Genomic DNA, 20,086 nt, shown 5'->3' with positions numbered 1-20,086 from the left:
GAATAACTAATTAGTAACAATTAGAATTAAACAAGGGGGTGGGCCCCAGGATGGAAACACCCATAACTGATTTAATGAGACTTTGTACTTAGCCTTGTTCTAAAATGGATTGATGCTTTTAGGATGTTGTGATGGAATGACTGTATTTTGCATAGAGGAAGAACATGTCTTTTGGGGCTGCAGAGGGCAGATTGTTCAGGTTCCAAACCCTGGTCCTGTGGGTCTGTGCACCTTTGTAAATAGGACCTCTTAAGACACTATCAGTTAAGGTGTGTCCACACCAAATGAGAGTGGGCCTTAATAAAATATGGTTGAAGCCCTTATAAGCAAAGGAAATTGCACACAGAGAGAAGCCACGGGGAGTAGCTAGAAGCTGGAAGTCAATGAAACCCGAAACAGAAAGGAGAAAATGTGATGATGTGCATTGCCATGTCACAGAAAAGCCAAGGACCAAGGATCACCAACAACCAGCCCCAGAATGCCAGTCTTCAGGGAGAAAGCATGGCTTTGTTAACAACTCGATTTTAGACTTTTCCTAATCTCCAAACCCTGAGCCAATAAATTCCCATTGTTCAAGCCAACCCACTGTATAGTATTTACTTTAGCAGCTAGGAAACTAAAACAGTATTCATAAATGTATCAAATGGAGAAAATGAGAGGAAATGTATAAAAGGACTTTACTTGGAAATAGTCAATATATTTTTACAGCATCAAACTCAGATAAGAACAGATGATGAGGTAAGCAAATCTGGCATTTTTGTATTCTCAGAAAAAAATGTCATGCAACAATGTCTGAGAGGCCAAATACTAACTGACAGATTGTTGAAAAAGTGATCAGGAATATCAAGAGAAGAACAATTTCTTGAAAGTTGATGGACTCTGGAAGACATGAAACCTTTCAAGACAGGCAGTTGCTTCCGGCTATGATCTGCTAATTAGTTTTTCAGAAATGCACCTGGAAGTTAAATAGCTGCCCAAGTCTCCTACACTTTTGAGAAAGAAGCAAATCTGGAAACAAAAACTAAGTGAAGAGAATTTTTCAAGGAAGCAAGTTCTAAAACCAGTTTTGGAAAGAGAACCTGTTTAGTACTAATTTGAAAGCACCTTTTTGAGTCTCTGGATTTGGTTTATTATTGTTATTATTACTCTTATTATTATCATTATCAAATTTGTATTTCTCTGTAGTATTTGAAAGTAATAATGCTTAATTTTTACCAAATGAAAAAAAAGTGGTGGAAATATGGATAATTGTTAGTTTACTTTTTGTATTTTTATTATTTATTAACTTTCTGAAATAATATGCAAATAAAATAGTTGAAATACATCAGTGGCCTTGAATGTCATATTGTAGGTATTCATAATTTTTAAGGCTTTTTAAGATTTAATTAAGAAAAAGACTATTTAAAAAGTTTGTTTGTGTTGTTGATGTTGTTTTCCTATTAACTTGTTGACAGTGATTCTATGAGTAGCAATGAATATGATATTCTTGAGACCTATTCTCACCTCCCAGGGGCCTTGAAAACATGTGAGTATATCACAAAAAAAGCTTTTATTTGTTTTCACATGTTATTTTTATGTGCAAAGCATAACATGTAGCAGAGGGTATGTTACAGCTGTAGGCAGAATGGCATGTTGTGGTGATTGCTGGCTGGACATATTGTTGGAGGACTCTTCTCTAATCTTTCCTTTCACTGCTGAGCTTTGGTTTCCTCACCTGTACAAGGAATATGTTTAGTTATATGGTGTTTATGTGTCTTTGGGCTTATTCTGAACTGTTTAAACCTATTTTGGCAACAAGTTCACCAGGTTAAGAATGGTAAGAAGAGCACAGATTTGCCTTCTTTTATGAAATCACTATAGGTCCAGAAAAGATGACTAGAATGATGGAGAGGGAAATGGATATAGGAATGTTCTGGTTATCTATAGCTACTGAACAAACCACCCCAAATACAATGACACAAAACAACAAGAACCATTTATGATTATTAGCTCTCACACTTTGGTGGTGACTGTGATCAGCAAGGTGAATCTTGCGCAGTCTGCCAGCTAGCTGCAGTCAGGTGGTGGCTGGGACTTGAATCATTTCAAAGCCTTCCTTATTCACATGTCTGATGGCCGATGGTGCTCGTTGACTGGCACTTCAGCTGGGTCTGTTGGCCTGAACACTCTCCATGTGACCTAGGCTTAGTCACAGGATGCCAGCTCGGTTCTAGAGGCAAGTGAGCCAAGAAAGAGAAAGACCTGGGCAGAAGTTGTGTTACAATTTCTGATCTACTGTCAGAAGTCATACTGCATACCTTCTGCTGTGTTCCAGCATTCCCTTTAAGATCAAATCACTAAGCCTGGCCCCATATTCAAGGCAGTGTCAAAAACTTAAAGAACACCAAAAGATGTATGTATGTATTATACATGTATGGATGTATATATTTATATAGTTTATAAAACAATCCTTTATTTCCAGTCCAAATTTTCCCCTGTGCCTTGTAATGTGAACCATCATATAGTCCAAAAAACTATTGGAGATTCATTGGTGACCCATTTGCTACACATAACCAGGATAATTTTAAATAGTAGTGAAGTTCCTTTTGTCATGAAGTTCTTTATTAAGGAATCTTTAATAGAGGTATTAAATTCTATTATATCAAGCTTGAACTGGGGTCTCCTGTACTTTTATTAACAAATATATATATCAACTTCTAATTGTGTGTGCTAGTGCTTTGAACATTTTTGTATGAATCCCAAAACTTTAATTGCTAATTAAAACAGCTGCTTTATTTGAGTGACACTTACTAAATGATATGCAAGCAAGACGTTTTATATTTTGGCAGCAATTAAGGCCAATTTCATCAAAGAGTTTTTCTGCTCTGCGGATTCTATTCATCTGGAAGCGAAAGAGACTTCAACCCTGGAGCTCTACTTTCTTCCCTTTAACATCCACTTACGGTACTGTGTCATCATCCTGAGCAACCAAAAGGTGAGCAGAGAACTGTGGCCTGTGCTTTTAGCATGGGCTGCCACCTTAATAGACTAACCAACTTTCACACAGCGGAAGGTCTAGGGAAGTCTGGGACTCTGCTCTGTGACCAAAAGTATTCCTTTTTGCAGTTTAGATGAAAGCCATAACTGAAACAAAGCATCCATGTTTCCATTTCCAGGAGTGAGGAATCCAGTCTTTATTTTCCTTACTTGGTTTAGTTACATTTGAAAGAGCTAATGAATGACAGAGGAGTGTGACACTGCAACACCACTGATTGAAAAGCTCCATCTTCTCCTTTGATGCATTCTGTCTGCTATTCCTGACCATATCACCACCACTCACCTTTTAAAAATTTCTCCTTATTTCTTTAAACAAATTCTCTCTTCTGAATTCTTTTTTTAAATTTTTCCCTGCAATTTTATTGAGATATAGTCACATATCATACAGTCATCCAAAGTGTACAATCATTTGTTCACAGTATCATCATATAGTGCATTCATCACCACAAGCAATTTTTGAACATTTTCATTACTCCAAAAATAAGAATAAAAATAAATATACAAGTAAAAAAAGGACAGCAGAAACACCCCATATCCCTCCTCCCCAATATTATTCATTTACTTTTTGTCCCCAATTTTTCTACTCATCTGTCCATACACTGGATAAAAGGAGTGTGAGCCACAAGGTTTTCACAATCACACAGTCACACTGTGAAAGCTACATAGTTATACAATCATCTTCAAGAATCAAGGCCACTGGATTGCAGTTCAACAGTTTCAGATATTTCCTTCTAGCTATTCTAATACACTAAAAACTAAAAAGGGATTTCTATATAATTCATAAGAACAACCTCCAGAATGACCTCTTGACTCCATTTGAAATCTCTCAGCCACTGGAACTTTATTTTGTTTGATTTCTTTTCCCCCTTTTGGTCAAGAAGCCTTTCTCCATCCCACAATGCCAGGTCTAGGCTCATCCCAAGTCATGTCCCATGTTGCCAGGGAGATTTACACCCCTCTTCTGAGTTCTTTTACACTTCTCAGCATAATGTGGTCTGACCCTTTCTACCCATAGCAACAAGAACATTCATTAAGACTGCTGCATATTCACATTAAAATCCATCAGCTCTAAAGCTTGCTTACTTCTCAGGTTTTCCAATTATCCAAATGCCATAAATTGCAGCCTGAAGTTTAGCTTTTATGTCTTTCTTGTAAAAGTGAGAAAAATTCATCGGGAATAACATCAAGATTGTGTGAGTTTTCAAGCAAATAATTTATATTTGTTGTAGCAGTGGTGACGCTTTGCAGGTATGAAAACTGAGTCTTGGAAGTATCATATGACTTATACTATATGACCTACTGCTGGTAAATGGTTGAGCCAAGACTCACATACAGTTTTTCTGATTCTAGATTCCATGTACTCTGCATACTGCCTTCCTTTCCCTCACCTATAACATACTCCCATATTCCCAACTGATTATATTATTTTGCTCCCAATTTAAAAGCCTATTTCAAATTATTTTTAACCCAAGGTATGTGTCTATAGAGACTAAGAAGCTCCACCCTTCCCTCCCACACTCCCCAAAAGAAAACCCTTTTTTAATATTTTGTAGTGTCATGCAGTTGTACTTACCTCATATTTTATTGGAAAGATCTGTTTGTTTTCCTCCGTTATTCTCATCCCAGTGGAATGTTGAAGATGTACCCCTAGAGCAATGAAGCTGATTTTCCATTGTGTTTATATGGTATTCTCATTGCTTTGGAGTCACATTCAGTACACTGATACTGGCTCTTGTTCTCTGTTTGTTTGTTTGTTTTCAGTCTGACAAATTAAGCCTGAAATTCTAGGATAGAGAATGGTGACTTAGTCTTCATTTAGAACACAATACAGTCCTCTTCGTAGACAGCTTTTTCTAAGACTGCCTATCAGTTCAGTGTCAGGATAGTCTCATTGCAAAAGTCTAATTCATCCCACTGTAGCAGTTAATAGCTGCCAAAAAATATTTGGGTGCCTACTCTGTGCCAGACACTGTGCAAATCTCTACAAATGCAGAAAACATCCTCAGTCTGTGGTTTGGTAAGCTAAGAACTTATCCTCAAGGATGAGCAGAGTTACACTAGTTGTGAGTAAACATCAAATCACTACACAGAGAAGTCCCATGGAAGCAGAGTGGAGACATAACTGACATGGCCCTGACTCTTATTAGTACTATTTATCTATCTATTGCTGTATTGCATCTATAGCTTTGTAACTATTTTGTTTTTGTTGCTGGGGTATTGGAATGTCTGGAGGGAAGTGATTGAGGTGGTGGAACTATAACCCATGGAATTTGCTCTGTGGCTACTCATTGGATTATACTTTGAGGGTTATGACCTTTCTGTGTATATCTTATATTTCACAATGGGGAAATAACTGAAATTGTGGAACTGTGACCCATAACATTCTTTGAAATTGTCTATACACCTACTTGTTGAATTGTACTTTGAAGGTTATCACCTTTCTGTATATATATGTTATGTTTTGCAATGAGGAAATAACTGAAATTGTGGAACTGTAACCCATAAAACACACACACACACACACACACACACACACACACACACACACACACACACACACACACACACAGTTTTTTCTCACAGTCTCCATGGGTCAGGAATCCAGGCACAACCTGCATAGGTCCTCTGTCTGGGGTCTCACGAGTCATCAATCAAGGGGGCTCATTTCTCCTCGGAGAGTCCACAAAGAAAGAATCTGCTTTCAAGCTTCCTCAGGTTGTTGGCAGAACTGACTTCTTTGTGGCTGTGAAGTATATGCAGCTTGTTTCCTCAATGCCAGCAAAGGAGAGAGTGGGTGTGGGGAGATTGTGACTTTAGAGGGAAGGTTTTATAGTGTTACCGTCTTCTAGAGAGACACTGTCACGTATTGTCCTGAGGAGGTTTATGTACACAGATGTGTACATTATATGTATAGTATATTAAATATATATGCAATGAAATAATGGTAATTGGAATGAGATAGTTACCTGGTAATCTATAGTATCATTTACACATGATGAATAATATAGCTTATTAAATATGTACAATTTTACACTTAAAATTACCACTTAGAAGGAAAAGCATACTGTTTTATAGCAATATTAAATCTTGTATTTTTTTATTTCCTTTAAAGGAATTCAGGGTTTAACTGGACCCCTTATATAAAAAATGTGTAAAAAATAATGTGATCAATGTGATGAGTAGTGGGACAAATGTTTCACAATGCCTTTGTTATATTAATTTATAATATAGCCTTAGAAAAATGCTAATGTTAATTCTCTATAGCATAGTAAGAAGTTGTTTTTATTCTTTGAGTTGCACCATTGGATTAATAATATTTGCCTCCATAATTTCCACATCAATTAATCAAAATACAATTTCATGTAACTTGGCAGCTAGTTTATTAAAACATGACTTTTGATTACAAATACTTTGTTCTTGTCAGGGAAAATATTAGGATAAAACAACAATTATGAAATTATATTGCTGTCAAATGAGAAGTAATGCCCTCAATCTAAAGGATTGCATTGAATAACAATTACTTATGTGGGGAAAAACATCTATTAATTTATACCTTTGATTATATTGCTAATTATATTGAAAAATGCAATTACATGCTTAAATAGATAATCAAACATTCAAGCCCACCTAGTTGGTTCCTACTTTTATTAAATGTGCGGTAACTGCTTTGCCATTAAGAGCCACTGGTTGAAAACCATAAAGTAATTAAGCTTTTATCTGATAGTTTTCCATGTGTAAAACAGAAACCTTTCTACTAACAGTTATCACAAATTGGCCATTTCCAATGAGGTGTTCCATTTGAATTTTCAAATAAAATGAAATGATTTATGTAAAATCTCTTTGAAGATAGAAACAGTTTTATAAATTTCCACCAAGGTCCGTAGAAATTCTAAGGTTGCAGGGTAAAAAACCTACAGAGCCCCTAAAAATTCATGCTATCAAATGCTAAGAGTACTGAGAAATTTCTGTTCTTGTTTGCATGGGGGCAGATTGAAGGGAGGAACCTCAAGCAGAATCAGGACCCAGTTGCTGAGGAATTGCACCTTTGGGGTAGAAGGGTTCACAGACCACCACACAAAGAATACAAACCCTACAGAGCACATGACAGTGTAGGACACAACTGAGGGTCTGTGTCTTCACTTGGTGCCCCAGCTTGTGAACGCCTGCTCTGTGAAGTCCTAGGGTCCCAAGGCCACCACATCAAGAAGAAACCAACCAGCATTGCTGGGCTCATCTGTAGGGGGGACTCAGGGGCATCAGGCAGGGACCCTTGACAAGGGTGAGGAGTGGCTTCCAGCTGCAGCCACTTGCTGTGACATAACCAGCCCTATCCCACTAAACCTTGGGCCTTTTTATTGAAGTAAAACCCACATTCCTCCTGGTAGATGTCTCTTCCAAGCCTTTGTTGTCTTTTTCTGTCTGCAAACCTTGGTAAGAACTAATTGAGACCAAACTCCAGTTATTGCTGACTTGGGGAAGCAGGAATAGGAGTCAGCATCTCTGGACAACTTGTGAAAATTGGCCCCATCCCACACCAGGGCTTCACATACCAAAGAGAGAGGATCAGCCTTGCCAAGTCAAACAAAAGGCTGACAGAGCAAGGGTGCCCACTCCCAGATAGAAATTCCTACAAGGCCTTCATGGTGATTTATGCACTCTAACAATTTGGTGGCAAATATTCAATAAATAGTTTACATCTGTTGTGCCATACAAGGTGTTAGATATTTGAATGTCACTCTGGCCTTTCCTGCTTATGTTGGCATAAGTAAGCAGGGCCAATCAAGTGACTTTTTGCAGTATCCTCATTCCATTCTCTCTCCATCTCTTGAGTCTTGTATCTTCTTTCATTTATGATACCCACTTGTTTTAGTTTCCTGGACTGTTGAAGCAAACAACATGAAGTGTGTTGAGTTAAACAATGGAATTTATTTGCTTGTGGTTCTGAGGCTGAAAGAAAGCCCAAATCGAGGTGTGATCAAGACTATGCTTTCTTCTTGAAGACTGGCATTCTGGGGCTGACTGCCAGTGATCCTTGTCTTGACTTTTCTGTCACATGGCAGTGAACATGGCAGCCTCTCCTGGCTTCGCCCTTCTCTTCCAGTTTCTGTTGATAGTCACCTTCTGGCTGTTTCCTCTGGCTTTCTCTCTCTCCATCTGAATTTTATTCCACTTATAAAGGACTTCAGTAATGGGATTAAGACCCATCCTGATTGGTCTGGGCCACACCTTAACTGAAGTAAGCCCATCCAAAGGTCCTACTTAGAATGGGTTCACACCCAGTAGGAATGGATTAGATTTAAGAACATATTTTTCTGGGGCACATAGAGCTTTAAACAAGCACAGGTACATAGAGCCTCAAACCACCACACCACTGGAATTGGGAGCAGGTTGTATGAAACCTGAAATGTTGATCAATGCAATAAATATTCAATGCAGGTCTTCAGACATGATATGAACCCCTCCACACTGATAACTTTCTTCCACTTCAGCTCTATCCCTCTCCCTATTACTGTAAAACCTTCGTCCCACAATAATCAACCACAGCTTTTTTCAAGGAAACTGTGAAGAGAACATCTGGAAATGAGAACATTGTACCCAATTGTTAGCAACAGAGACAGACGGGAGAATGGAAGCATTGGTGAAAGAAGAGGTGACAATATTGGATTTGAAGTATGGAAAAGGCAGAAGAAAGAGCAAGGCAAGATAGAATGGTAAAGATGAATGCAGATGTAAAGATCAATCATAATGATGGTTTGAGTGATGGTTGCTCTTAAAAGGAAGCAAATTTCCATTTACTTCCAGAGCAAATTGTTGACAAACTTAAATAGAAACTGCTCTTCTGAAAAATGTGGTGATGAATAGAAGAGACTGTTAATTTCATTGCCACAATGACTTCTCCAGTTTAGGCACATTTTTCTAGTATTTGCTAAGAGAATAGTATATAGCACACCATATATAAGCAATCAATTTATAATTCATTGAATTTAAATACATAAATCCTTTTAAAGACATCTGTGCAATAATCTCTCAGCCATACAAGTTAAATTTTTGTTAAGATTGTGATGAAAGGACTTTTTTTCAATACAGGCATAAACATCTTTTTTTGTTTGTTTGTTTGTTTGTTTGTTTTACATTTTTTAACTCAGTTTTATTGAGATATATTCACATACCCTACAATAATCCACAGTATACAATCAGTTGTTCCCAGTACCATCATATAGTTGTGCATTCATCACCAAAATAAATTTTTGTACATTTTCATTACTCCAAAAAATATATATAATAAAATGAAATAAAAATAAAAACAAGAATAAAAATACAAGTAAAGAAGAATGCCCAGAACATCTTATCCCCCATCACCCCTATTATTCATTTACTTTTTGTTCCCATTTTTCTACTCATCTGTCTATACACTGGATAAAGGGAATATGAGCCACAAGGTTTTCACAATAGTAGTCATACTGTATAAGCTACATAGTTATACAGTCCTCAAAATTCAAGGCTACTGGGTTGTAGTTCAACAGTTTCAGGTATTTCCTTCTGTCTATTCCAGTACACTAAAAACTAAAAAAAGGATATCTATATAATGCGTAAGAATAACCTCCAGAATGACCTCTCAACTCTCTTTGAAATCTCTCGGCCACTGAAACTTTCTTTATTTCATTTTGCTTCCCCCAAAGTCAACAAGGCTTTCTCAGTCCCATGATGTCATGTCCCACGCTGCCAGGGAGATTTATACCCCTGGGAGTCATGTCTCACAGAGAGGGTAGGGCAGTGAGTTTACCTGCTCAGTTGGCTTTGAGGGAGAAGCCACATCTTTTCTTTTTTTTTTTTTTTCCATTTACTTTTTTTTTATCATCATTTTATTGAGATATATTCACATACCACGCAGTCATGCAAAACAAATCGTACTTTCGATTGTTTACAGTACCATTACATAGTTGTACATTCATCACCTAAATCAATCCCTGACACCTTCATTAGCACACACACAATAATAACAAGAATAATAATTAGAGTGAAAAAGAGCAATTGAAGTAAAAAAGAACACTGGGTACCTTTGTCTGTTTGTTTCCTTCCCCTATTTTTCTACTCATCCATCCATAAACTAGACAAAGTGGAGTGTGGTCCTTATGGCTTTCCCAATCCCATTGTCACCTCTCATAAGCTACATTTTTATACAACTGTCTTCGAGATTCATGGGTTCTGGGTTGTAGTTTGATAGTTTCAGGTATCCACCACCAGCTACCCCAATTCTTTAGAACCTAAAAAGGGTTGTCTAAAGTGTGCGTAAGAGTGCCCACCAGAGTGACCTCTCAGCTCGTTTTGGAATCCCTCTGCCACTGAAACTTATTTCATTTCCTTTCACATCCCCCTTTTGGTCAAGAAGATGTTCTCCGTCCCACGATGCCGGGTCTACATTCCTCCCCGGGAGTCATATTCTACGTTGCCAGGGAGATTCACTCCCCTGGGTGTCTGATCCCACGTAGGGGGGAGGGCAGTGATTTCACCTTTCAAGTTGGCTTAGCCAGAGAGAGAGGGCCACATCTGAGCAACAAAGAGGCATTCAGGAGGAGACTCTTAGGCACAAATATAGGGAGGCCTAGCCTCTCCTTTGCAGCAACCGTCTTCCCAAGGGTAAAACTTATGGTAGAGGGCTCAACCCATCAAACCACCAGTCCCCTATGTCTGTGGTCATGTTAGCAACCATGGAGGTGGGGTAGGCGAATACCCCTGCATTCTCCACAGGCTCCTCAAGGGGGCACTACAACTTTTTTTTCCTTGTTTTTCTTTCTTTCGTTTTTTTTTTTTAACTTTCCCTTCTTTTTTAAATCAACTGTATGAAAAAAAAAGTTAAAAAGAAAACAAACATACAATAAAAGAACATTTCAAAGAGACCATAACAAGGGAGTAAGAAAAAGACAACTAACCTAAGATAACTGCTTAACTTCCAACATGTTCCTACTTTACCCCAAGAAAGTTACCTAATACAGCAACATTTCTGTGAACTTGTTCCTACTATATCCATCAGAAATTAACAGACCATAGTCATTCCTGGGCATCCCCAGAACGTTAAATAGCTTATCTGTTCTTCTTGGATTATTGTTCCCCCTTCCTTAATTGCTCTCTACTGCTAGTTCCCCTACATTCTACATTATAAAACATTTGTTTTACATTTTTCAAAGTTCACATTAGTGGTAGCATATAATATTTCTCTTTTTGTGCCTGGCTTATTTCGCTCAGCATTATGTCTTCAAGGTTCATCCATGTTATCATATGTTTCACCAGATCGTTCCTTCTTACTGCCGCGTAGTATTCCATCGTGTGTATATACCACATTTTATTTATCCACTCATCTGTTGAAGGACGTTTGGGTTGTTTCCATCTCTTGGCAATTGTGAATAATGCTGCTATGAACATTGGCGTGCAGATATCTGTTCGTGTCACTGCTTTCCGACCTTCCGGGTATATACTGAGAAGTGCAATCGCTGGATCGAATGGTAACTCTATATCTAGTTTTCTAAGGAACTGCCAGACTGACTTCCAGAGTGGCTGAACCATTATACAGTCCCACCAACAGTGAATAAGAGTTCCAATTTCTCCACATCCCCTCCAGCATTTGTAGTTTCCTGTTTGTTTAATGGCAGCCATTCTAACCGGTGTTAGATGGTATCTCATTGTGGTTTTAATTTGCATCTCTCTAATAGCTAGTGAAGCTGAACATTTTTTCATGTGTTTCTTGGCCATTTGTATTTCCTCTTCAGAGAACTGTCTTTTCATATCTTTTGCCCATTTTATAATTGGGCTGTCTGTACTATTGTCATTGAGTTGTAGGATTTCTTTGTATATGCAAGATATCAGTCTTTTGTCAGATACATGGCTTCCAAAATTTTTTTTCCATTGAGTTGGCTGCCTCTTTACCTTTTTGAGAAATTCCTTTGAGGTGCAGAAACTTCTAAGCTTGAGGAGTTCCCATTTATCTGTTTTCTCTTTTGTTGCTTGTGCTTTGGGTGTAAAGTCTAGGAAGTGGCCGCCTAATACAAGGTCTTGAAGATGCTTTCCTACATTATCTTCTAGGAGTTTTATGGTACTTTCTTTTATATTGAGATCTTTGGTCCATTTTGAGTTAATTTTTGTGTAGGGGGTGAGGTAGGGGTCCTCTTTCATTCTTTTGGATATGGATATCCAACTCTCCCAGCCCCATTTGTTGAAAAGACCATTATGGCTCAGTTCAGTGACTTTGGGGGCCTTATCAAAGATCAGTCGGCCATAGATCTGAGGGTCTATCTCTGAATTCTCAATTCGATTCCATTGATCTATATGTCTATCTTTGTGCCAGTACCATGCTGTTTTGGCAACTGTGGCTTTATAATAAGCTTCAAAGTCAGGGAGTGTAAGTCCTCCCACTTCGTTTTTCTTTTTTAGAGTGTCTTTAGCAATTTGAGGCATCTTCCCTTTCCAAATAAATTTGATAACTAGCTTTTCCAAGTCTGCAAAGTAGGTTGTTGGAATTTTGATTGGGATTGCATTGAATCTGTAGATGAGTTTGGGTAGAATTGACATCTTAATGACATTTAGCCTTCCTATCCATGAACATGGAATATTTTTCCATCTTTTAAGGTCCCCTTCTATTTCTTTTAGTAGAGTTATGTAGTTTTCTTTGTATAGGTCTTTTACATCTTTGGTTAAGTTTATTCCTAGGTACTTGATTTTTTTAGTTGCTATTGAAAATGGTATCTTTTTCTTGAGTGTCTCTTCAGTTTGTTCATTTCCAGCATATAGAAACATTACTGACTTATGTGCATTAACCTTGTATCCCGCTACTTTGCTAAATTTGTTTATTAGCTCTAGTAGCTGTATCGTCGATTTCTCAGGGTTTTCTAGATATAAGATCATATCATCTGCAAACAATGGCAGTTTTACTTCTTCTTTTCCAATTTGGATGCCTTTTATTTCTTTGTCTTGCCGGATTGCCCTGGCTAGCACTTCCAGCACAATGTTGAATAACAGTGTTGACAGCGGGCATCCTTGTCTTGTTCCTGATCTTAGAGGGAAGGCTTTCAGTCTCTCACCATTGAGTACTATGCTGGCTGTGGGTTTTTCGTATATGCTCTTTATCATGTTGAGGAAGTTTCCTTCAATTCCTACCTTTTGAAGTGTTTTTATCAAAAACGGATGTTGGATTTTGTCAAATGCTTTTTCAGCATCTATTGAGATGATCAATTGATTTTTCCCTTTCGAGTTTTTAATGTGTTGTAATACATTGATTGTTTTTCTTATGTTGAACCATCCTTGCATGCCTGGAATGAACCCCACTTGGTCATGGTGTATGATTTTTTTAATGTGTCTTTGGATTCGATTTGCAAGTATTTTGTTGAGGATTTTTGCATCTATATTCATTAGGGAGATTGGCTGGTAGTTTTCCTTTTTTGTAGCATCTTTGCCTGGTTTTGGTATTAGATTGATGTTAGCTTCATAAAATGAGTTAGGTAGTGTTCCATTTTCTTCAATGTTTTCAAAGAGTTTGAGTAAGATTGGTGTCAGTTCTTTCTGGAAAGTTTGGTAGAATTCCCCTGTGAAGCCATCTGGCCCTGGGCATTTATTTGTGGGAAGATTTTTGATGACTGATTGGATCTCTTTGCTTGTTTTGGGTTGGTTGAGGTCTTCTATTTCTTCTCTGGTCAGTCTAGGTTGTTCATATGTTTCCAGGAAATTCTCCATTTCTTCTACATTGTCCAGTTTGTTGCCATACAGTTGTTCATAATATCCTCTTATAATTTTTTTAATTTCTTCCGGATCTGCACTTATGTCACCTTTTTCATTCATTATTTTGTTTATATGGGTCTTCTCTCTTTTTGATTTTGTCAGTCTAGCTAGGGGCTTGTCAATCTTGTTGATCTTCTCAAAGAACCAACTTTTGGTGATATTTATCCTCTCTATTGTTTTTTTTTGTTCTCTATGTCATTTATTTCTGCTTTAATCCTTGTTATTTCTTTTCTTGTACTTGGTTTAGGATTGGTTTGCTGTTCATTTTCTAGCTTCTTCAGTTGATCCATTAGTTCTTTGATTTTGGTTCTTTCTTCCTTTTTAATATATGTGTTTAGTGCTATAAATTTCCCCCTCAGCACTGCTTTTGCTGCATCCCATAGGTTTTGGTATGTTGTGTTCTCATTTTCATTCTTCTCTACATATTTAGCAATTTCTCTTGCTATTTCTTCTTTAACCCACTGATTGTTTAGGAGTGTGTTGTTTAGCCTCCAGGTATTTGTGAATTTTCTAAGTCTCTGATGGTTATTGACTTCTAATTTTATTCCATTGTGGTCAGAGAATGTGCTTTGAATAATTTCAATCTTTTTAAATTTATTGTGGCTTGTTTTATGTCCCAGCATATGATGTATTCTGGAGAAAGTTCCGTGAGCACTAGAAAAGTATGTGTATCCTGGTGATTTGGGATGTAATGTCCTGTATATGTCTGTTAAATCTAATTCATTTATCAGATTGTTTAGGTTTTCAATTTCCTTATTGGTCTTCTGTCTGGTTGATCTATCTATAGGAGTGATGTGTTGAAGTCTCCCACAATTATTGTGGAAACATTGATTGCTTCCTTTAGTTTTGCCAGTGTTTCTCTCATGTATTTTGTGGCACCTTGATTGGGTGCATAGACATTTACGATTGTTATTTCTTCTTGCTGAATTGCCCCTTTTATTAGTATGTGGTGGCCTTCTTTGTCTCTCAAAACATCCCTGCATTTGAAGTCTATTTTATCTGAGATTAATATTGCTACACCTGCTTTCTTTTGGCTGTAGCTTGCATGAAATATTTTTTTCCATCCTTTCACTTTCAGTTTCTTTGTGTCCCTGTGTCTAAGATGAGTCTCTTGTATGCAACATATTGATGGTTCATTTTTTTTGATCCATTCTGCAAATCTATATCTTTTAATTGGGGAGTTTAATCCATTTACATTCAACGTTATAACCATGAAGGCATTTCTTGAATCGGCCATCTTATCCTTTGGTTTATGTTTGCCATATTTTTCCCTCTGTCTATTAATATCCTTTATTATACCCATACCGAATCTCTTTAGTACTGAACCTTTCTCCAAGTCTCTCTGTCCTGTCTTTGTTTCTCTGTCTGTAGGGCTCCCTTTAGTATCTCCAGTAGGGCAGGTCTCTTGTTAGCAAATTCTCTCAGCATTTGTTTGTCTGTGAAAAATTTAAGCTCTCCCTCAAATTTGAAGGAGAGCTTTGCTGGATAAAGTATTCTTGGCTGGAAATTTTTCTCACTCAGAATTTTAAATATATCGTGCCACTGCCTTCTCGCCTCCATGGTGGCTGCTGAGTAGTCACTACTTAGTCTTATGCTGTTTCCTTTGTATGTGGTGAATTGCTTTTCTCTTGCTGCTTTCAGAACTTGCTCCTTCTCTTCTGTGTTTGACAGTGTGATCAGTATATGTCTCGGAGTGGGTTTATTTGTATTTCTTCTATTTGGAGTTCGCTGAGCATTTATGATTTGTGTATTTATGTTTTTAGAAGATTTGGGAAGTTTTCCCCAACAATTTCTTTGAATACTCTTCCTAGACGTTTACCCTTTTCTTCCCCTTCTGGGACACCAATGAGTCTTATATTTGGACGTTTCATATTATCTATCATATCCCTGAGGTCCATTTCGATTTTTTCAATTTTTTTCCCCATTCTTTCTTTTATGCTTTCATTTTCCATTCTGTCATCTTCCAGGTCACTGATTCGTTGTTCAACTTCCTCTAGTCTTGTACTATGAGTGTCCAGAATCTTTTTAATTTGGTCAGCAGTTTCTTTAATTTCCGTAAGATCATCCATTTTTTAATTAATCTTGCAATGTCTTCTTTATGCTCTTCTAGAGTCTTCTTGATTTCCTTTATATCCCGTACTATGGTCTCATTGTTCATCTTTAGTTCTTTGAGTAGCTGCTCTAGGTGCTGTCTCTTTTCTGGTCTTTTGATTTGGGTGCTTGGGCTTGGGTTATCCATATCGTCTGGTTTTTTCATATGCTTTATAATTTTCTGTTGTTTTTGGCCTCGTGGCATTTGCTGAACTTGATAGGGTTCTTTTAGGGTTTGTAGACCTATTGAAGTCCTTATCTCTAATTTATCAGATCTACAGCTTCGTGGAGTACACTTTCTCTAGCTAACCAGCAGGTGGCGTCCACGAGCCACCTGTCCTCCACAAGCCAGTTCTCCCCTGCTTAGCCTTTTTGGTGAGTGGGGGAGTGAGTCTTGTGGGGTCCAATTGGTGTACCAAGCTTGCGTGTGTAGTTGGTGTTGCCTGCCCTGTATGTGGGGCGTGTTTCTGGGCAGTCGGGGAGGGGGGAATGGCCCTAACAATTAAATCTCCCTGGTGATCCTAGAGTTTTAAAGCTGCTGCAATAGTCTAATCCTTCAGTTCAGTCCTGCCACAGTTTGTCTCTGCCACTGACCCACAAGTCCTTGGTACTGGCGTTTGGCTCCTGAGACTTGCAAGTGGGCCCCTCTTCCAGGCTGTGCACCCTGGGTCCTCTGTTGAGGGATGACTGTGCTATGTCACAGGTGAGTGCCGTCCCCCCAGGGCAGTTCTGGGCTGCTGGGCTGTGTAGGGAGGCTCCCAGTCTGCTGAAATGATGGCTGAATGGGGCTTTGTTAATTCACACTGCTCCACCTTCCCAACTCTGGGACAATCAGCTGAGGTTGCAGGGAAGGCTAATGTCCACGCCCAGTTTTGTGGTGTGTGCCTGTTATTTGAAGCACTTCTGTCACACTGGGTTGTCTGGGGCAGCTCTGGGCTATGGGGCTGGCGATGGGCAGGAGTGTTTCCTGTCCACCAGGATGGTGGCTGTGAGGGGACACCCCCCTTTTCTTGGGAAGTTGTGGTGTTTAGTGAATTTTCTCAGCCACTGGATTATTGCCTTTTGTCTCAGAGCTCTCTTAGTTCTGCTCTTGACTTGACGTGCACAAATTGCAAGTCTTTGAAGCTTTCTGTATTGGGCTTCTTAGAGTAATTGTTTTAGAAAAAGAAAAAAGGATTAAGAAAAAAAAAAGAGCCCTCCTCAGAGATCTAATGGGTTATTGAAATGCTAAGAGACAAAGCAACCAGGGCCATTAAGGAAAGGTCCACAGGGCAGAGAGATCAGCTTTTCTTCGGGATTTGCATATGCGCCTCAAGGCCTGAGCTCCGCCCTTCCCCTTTCTGTGTTCACCAGAACTCCAAAAATCCTCTGCTTTTATTTTGGAGTTTTTCGTGTTGTTTTTTTTTTTTTCTATGCCTGTCTCCTCTCTGCTGGGCTGGCTGCTCTCAGATTCTCTGGTGTCTGGTCTCAGTCTATCTATGGTTGGAGTTTGGATCAGTAGAATGAGTTTCCGATAAGGGCTGCCACTGCAGTTCTCCCTTCTCCTTCCCGGAGCTGACAGCCCCTCCTCCCATGGGACTGAGCCTGGCAGGGAGGGGAGCGGGTCCCCTGGCCGCAAAAACTTACAGATTTCGCTGATCTCCGCAGTTCCACGTTTTCATGAGTGTTGTATGAAGTAAGCCCAAAGACAGATTGCTCTGTGTTGTCCAGTCCACGCAGTTCCTGGCTTTCTACCTACTTTCCTGGAGGAGTAACTAAAATATACAGCTCACCAATCTGCCATCTTGCCCCGCCTCTCATAAACATCTTTTTATACTTTTCCTTTTATCCTCGTTGAGTGACATCTCTCTGATTTAATTATTATTCATTATTTGGTGGAAATTATTATTTTAAAAGAATATCAGTGATTCTGTTCTATCAGCTTCATCGTATAATCTTGGAAAAGTCAAATAATCATCTAGAATGATTAATGGCCTCTTTCCAGTATATGGAGTTCAATATTTTAAAATTTCATCTTGGCCATTATGTGCATATCTAGCCATCAAACTCATGTATTTATGCCCAGCGAATTCAAACAAATAAATGACAAAACCCGGCAAGATCTATGCCTAAGATGAGAGTATAAGTAGAATTTTAGATCTATAAGACAACGTTGATGTTTTCTATCTAGGTCAATGCCCTTTTTAAGATTGAGGTTATTTGTATCTGGAGGGCATCCATGACATGGCCAAGGTTACTCAGCTAATTAGTGACAGAGCTGGACTTAGAACTTTCCTGCCAATTTGTGTTTGTATCCCTCCCTTCTGGGTCACTAAAACAGCAGGTCTTCTTGCAAATTGCATGCAACTGTCCTATTTGGGAATTGCAATTAACTGGATACACAGAATCAACAAAATACCTTCTGTGAGAGTTTCTTAGAACTGACAGCCCTTTGTAATAATTCCAAAAAATATGATATAATTCCAATTAAGCGTGATGACTGGAATATATGGAATTAAGAACGGGAAGGAACTTGTACAGGTGACTATTAGAATAGCTCACAATGACGAATGTATGCTATGGGTCAGAGAATTTCTTTTCCTTTGTCACAGCTTCGAGACTTGTAATTAAGGAGTTTCTCTGCTTTACAACAGTTCTTTATTACATTTGCATTCCTTAAATGGTCTTATTTTATTCCAAGAAAAGTGGAGGGAAATAATTAAATGAAACTACAGATTCTGGTTTGCTTGAATAATTTTCTGACACAGGGAAAACAGGCATCATTCTCAATTGTATTGTCTTTTCATTAATAGAAATATATTGAAAATGAGCATGTTAGACAAAATTATTTTGGGGGAATAATAATATACTATCTGTAAAAGGTGGAATTCAACAGGATTAAATGGAGTTTTAGTTACTATCTATTTTAATAAAAGTTGTTTAATCAATGGTTAGCAGCCTCTTTATAATTTATAATTGAAGAAAAATATGCTAACAAATAGCTATTTGTTCCTTTTAAATCGACTCCTGTAGGAGTTGTTAATGCATTTACACCAAGTAGACAAGCTCAAGTTCAGGTCTCAATTCAGCATACATTATAAAAAAGAGAGGTTATTATGTTAACTCTACCCTCACTGAGTCTAGTTGCTTATGAATACCACATTTTGGGAAAAGAACTGATTTTTAAGTAAAAAATAAGGATGCCAAATAAATTCAAATAAAACTAAAAAATTAATAACTTGATTTCTCCAGCATCTACTTTATTGACCTGATAATGTCTTCTATTAGAATTTTCATTGAACATTTTCCATCATTAGTATTGATCACTCAATTCTTGTAGTAACACACACAAACAACACCTGCACATATGCACACACATGCACACTCCAAGAAAAATAAATCGTTTGAGATTGTTAGCTTTGGTACATGACTACTTAGGAAAAGCACAGTATTAAAATTATGTATAATGTGCTATTTAATGCTAGTAATGTATGGATTTAAATGTTAAGTAATTTAAAATATTCAAAGCTGTCCATGGTCCTTAATTCAGCATTACCTGAAGATAATTGTCTATCTTTAATAAAATTCTAGGGAATATAATCACATGAAAGTAGACCACCAAATGTGTTATATTATAAGCAAATCTAAATGGGAGAGGTTATGAAGCTATAAATAAACCTGGCAAAAAGAAATTATTCATTCTTATATTATTTCCTATTTGAACTTTTAATTTCTGCCGTTTCACTTGTTATCAAAGATATTTATAATTTTTAAAGTATATTTTTATTATATAGTCTTTTTAAATTTTAACCTTTTTATTTTGAAATACTTTCAAACTTACAGAACAGTTAGAAAAATAATACAAACCATATATAGAGAACTCTGATATACTCCTACCCCTACCAGATACACAGATCTACCAATTTAACATTTTGCTACATTTGCCATATCATTCGGTCTGTCCATCAAGCTATCAATTCATCTATCTATCTATCTATCTGTCTGTCTGTCTGTCTCTCTGTCTTCCTGCCTATCTATCTATCTATCAATCCATTTCTGAATACTTGAGTGCAGGTTGTACACATCATGCTCCTTGAACACTTAATACTGCCAGGTACATTTCCTAAGAACAAGAATATTCACTTATGTATATGCCTTAAGAGCAGTTATCAAGTTCAAGAAATTTAACATTGATAAACAGCTTATAGTCTAT

The 20,086-nt window shown here is 37.8% G+C and overlaps 1 protein-coding gene across 1 annotated transcript in view; it reads left to right on the top strand.

Annotated features, from left to right (window-relative positions):
• Positions 1–20,086, top strand: part of CFAP47 (cilia and flagella associated protein 47) — a 455,597-nt gene that overhangs the window by 265,543 nt on the left and 169,968 nt on the right. The window contains exons 40-41 of the mRNA XM_037824716.1: positions 1,455–1,525; positions 2,829–2,974. Coding sequence (XP_037680644.1) covers positions 1,455–1,525; positions 2,829–2,974 — 217 coding nt within the window. The remainder of the gene's footprint in view (positions 1–1,454; positions 1,526–2,828; positions 2,975–20,086) is intronic.

Source organism: Choloepus didactylus (assembly GCF_015220235.1).
Source record: "Choloepus didactylus isolate mChoDid1 chromosome Y unlocalized genomic scaffold, mChoDid1.pri SUPER_Y_unloc1, whole genome shotgun sequence".
NCBI classification, from domain to species: Eukaryota; Metazoa; Chordata; class Mammalia; order Pilosa; family Megalonychidae; genus Choloepus; species Choloepus didactylus.
The sequence above is the reverse complement of the archived record's forward strand: the minus strand, read 5'-3'. Positions and strand labels throughout refer to the sequence as shown.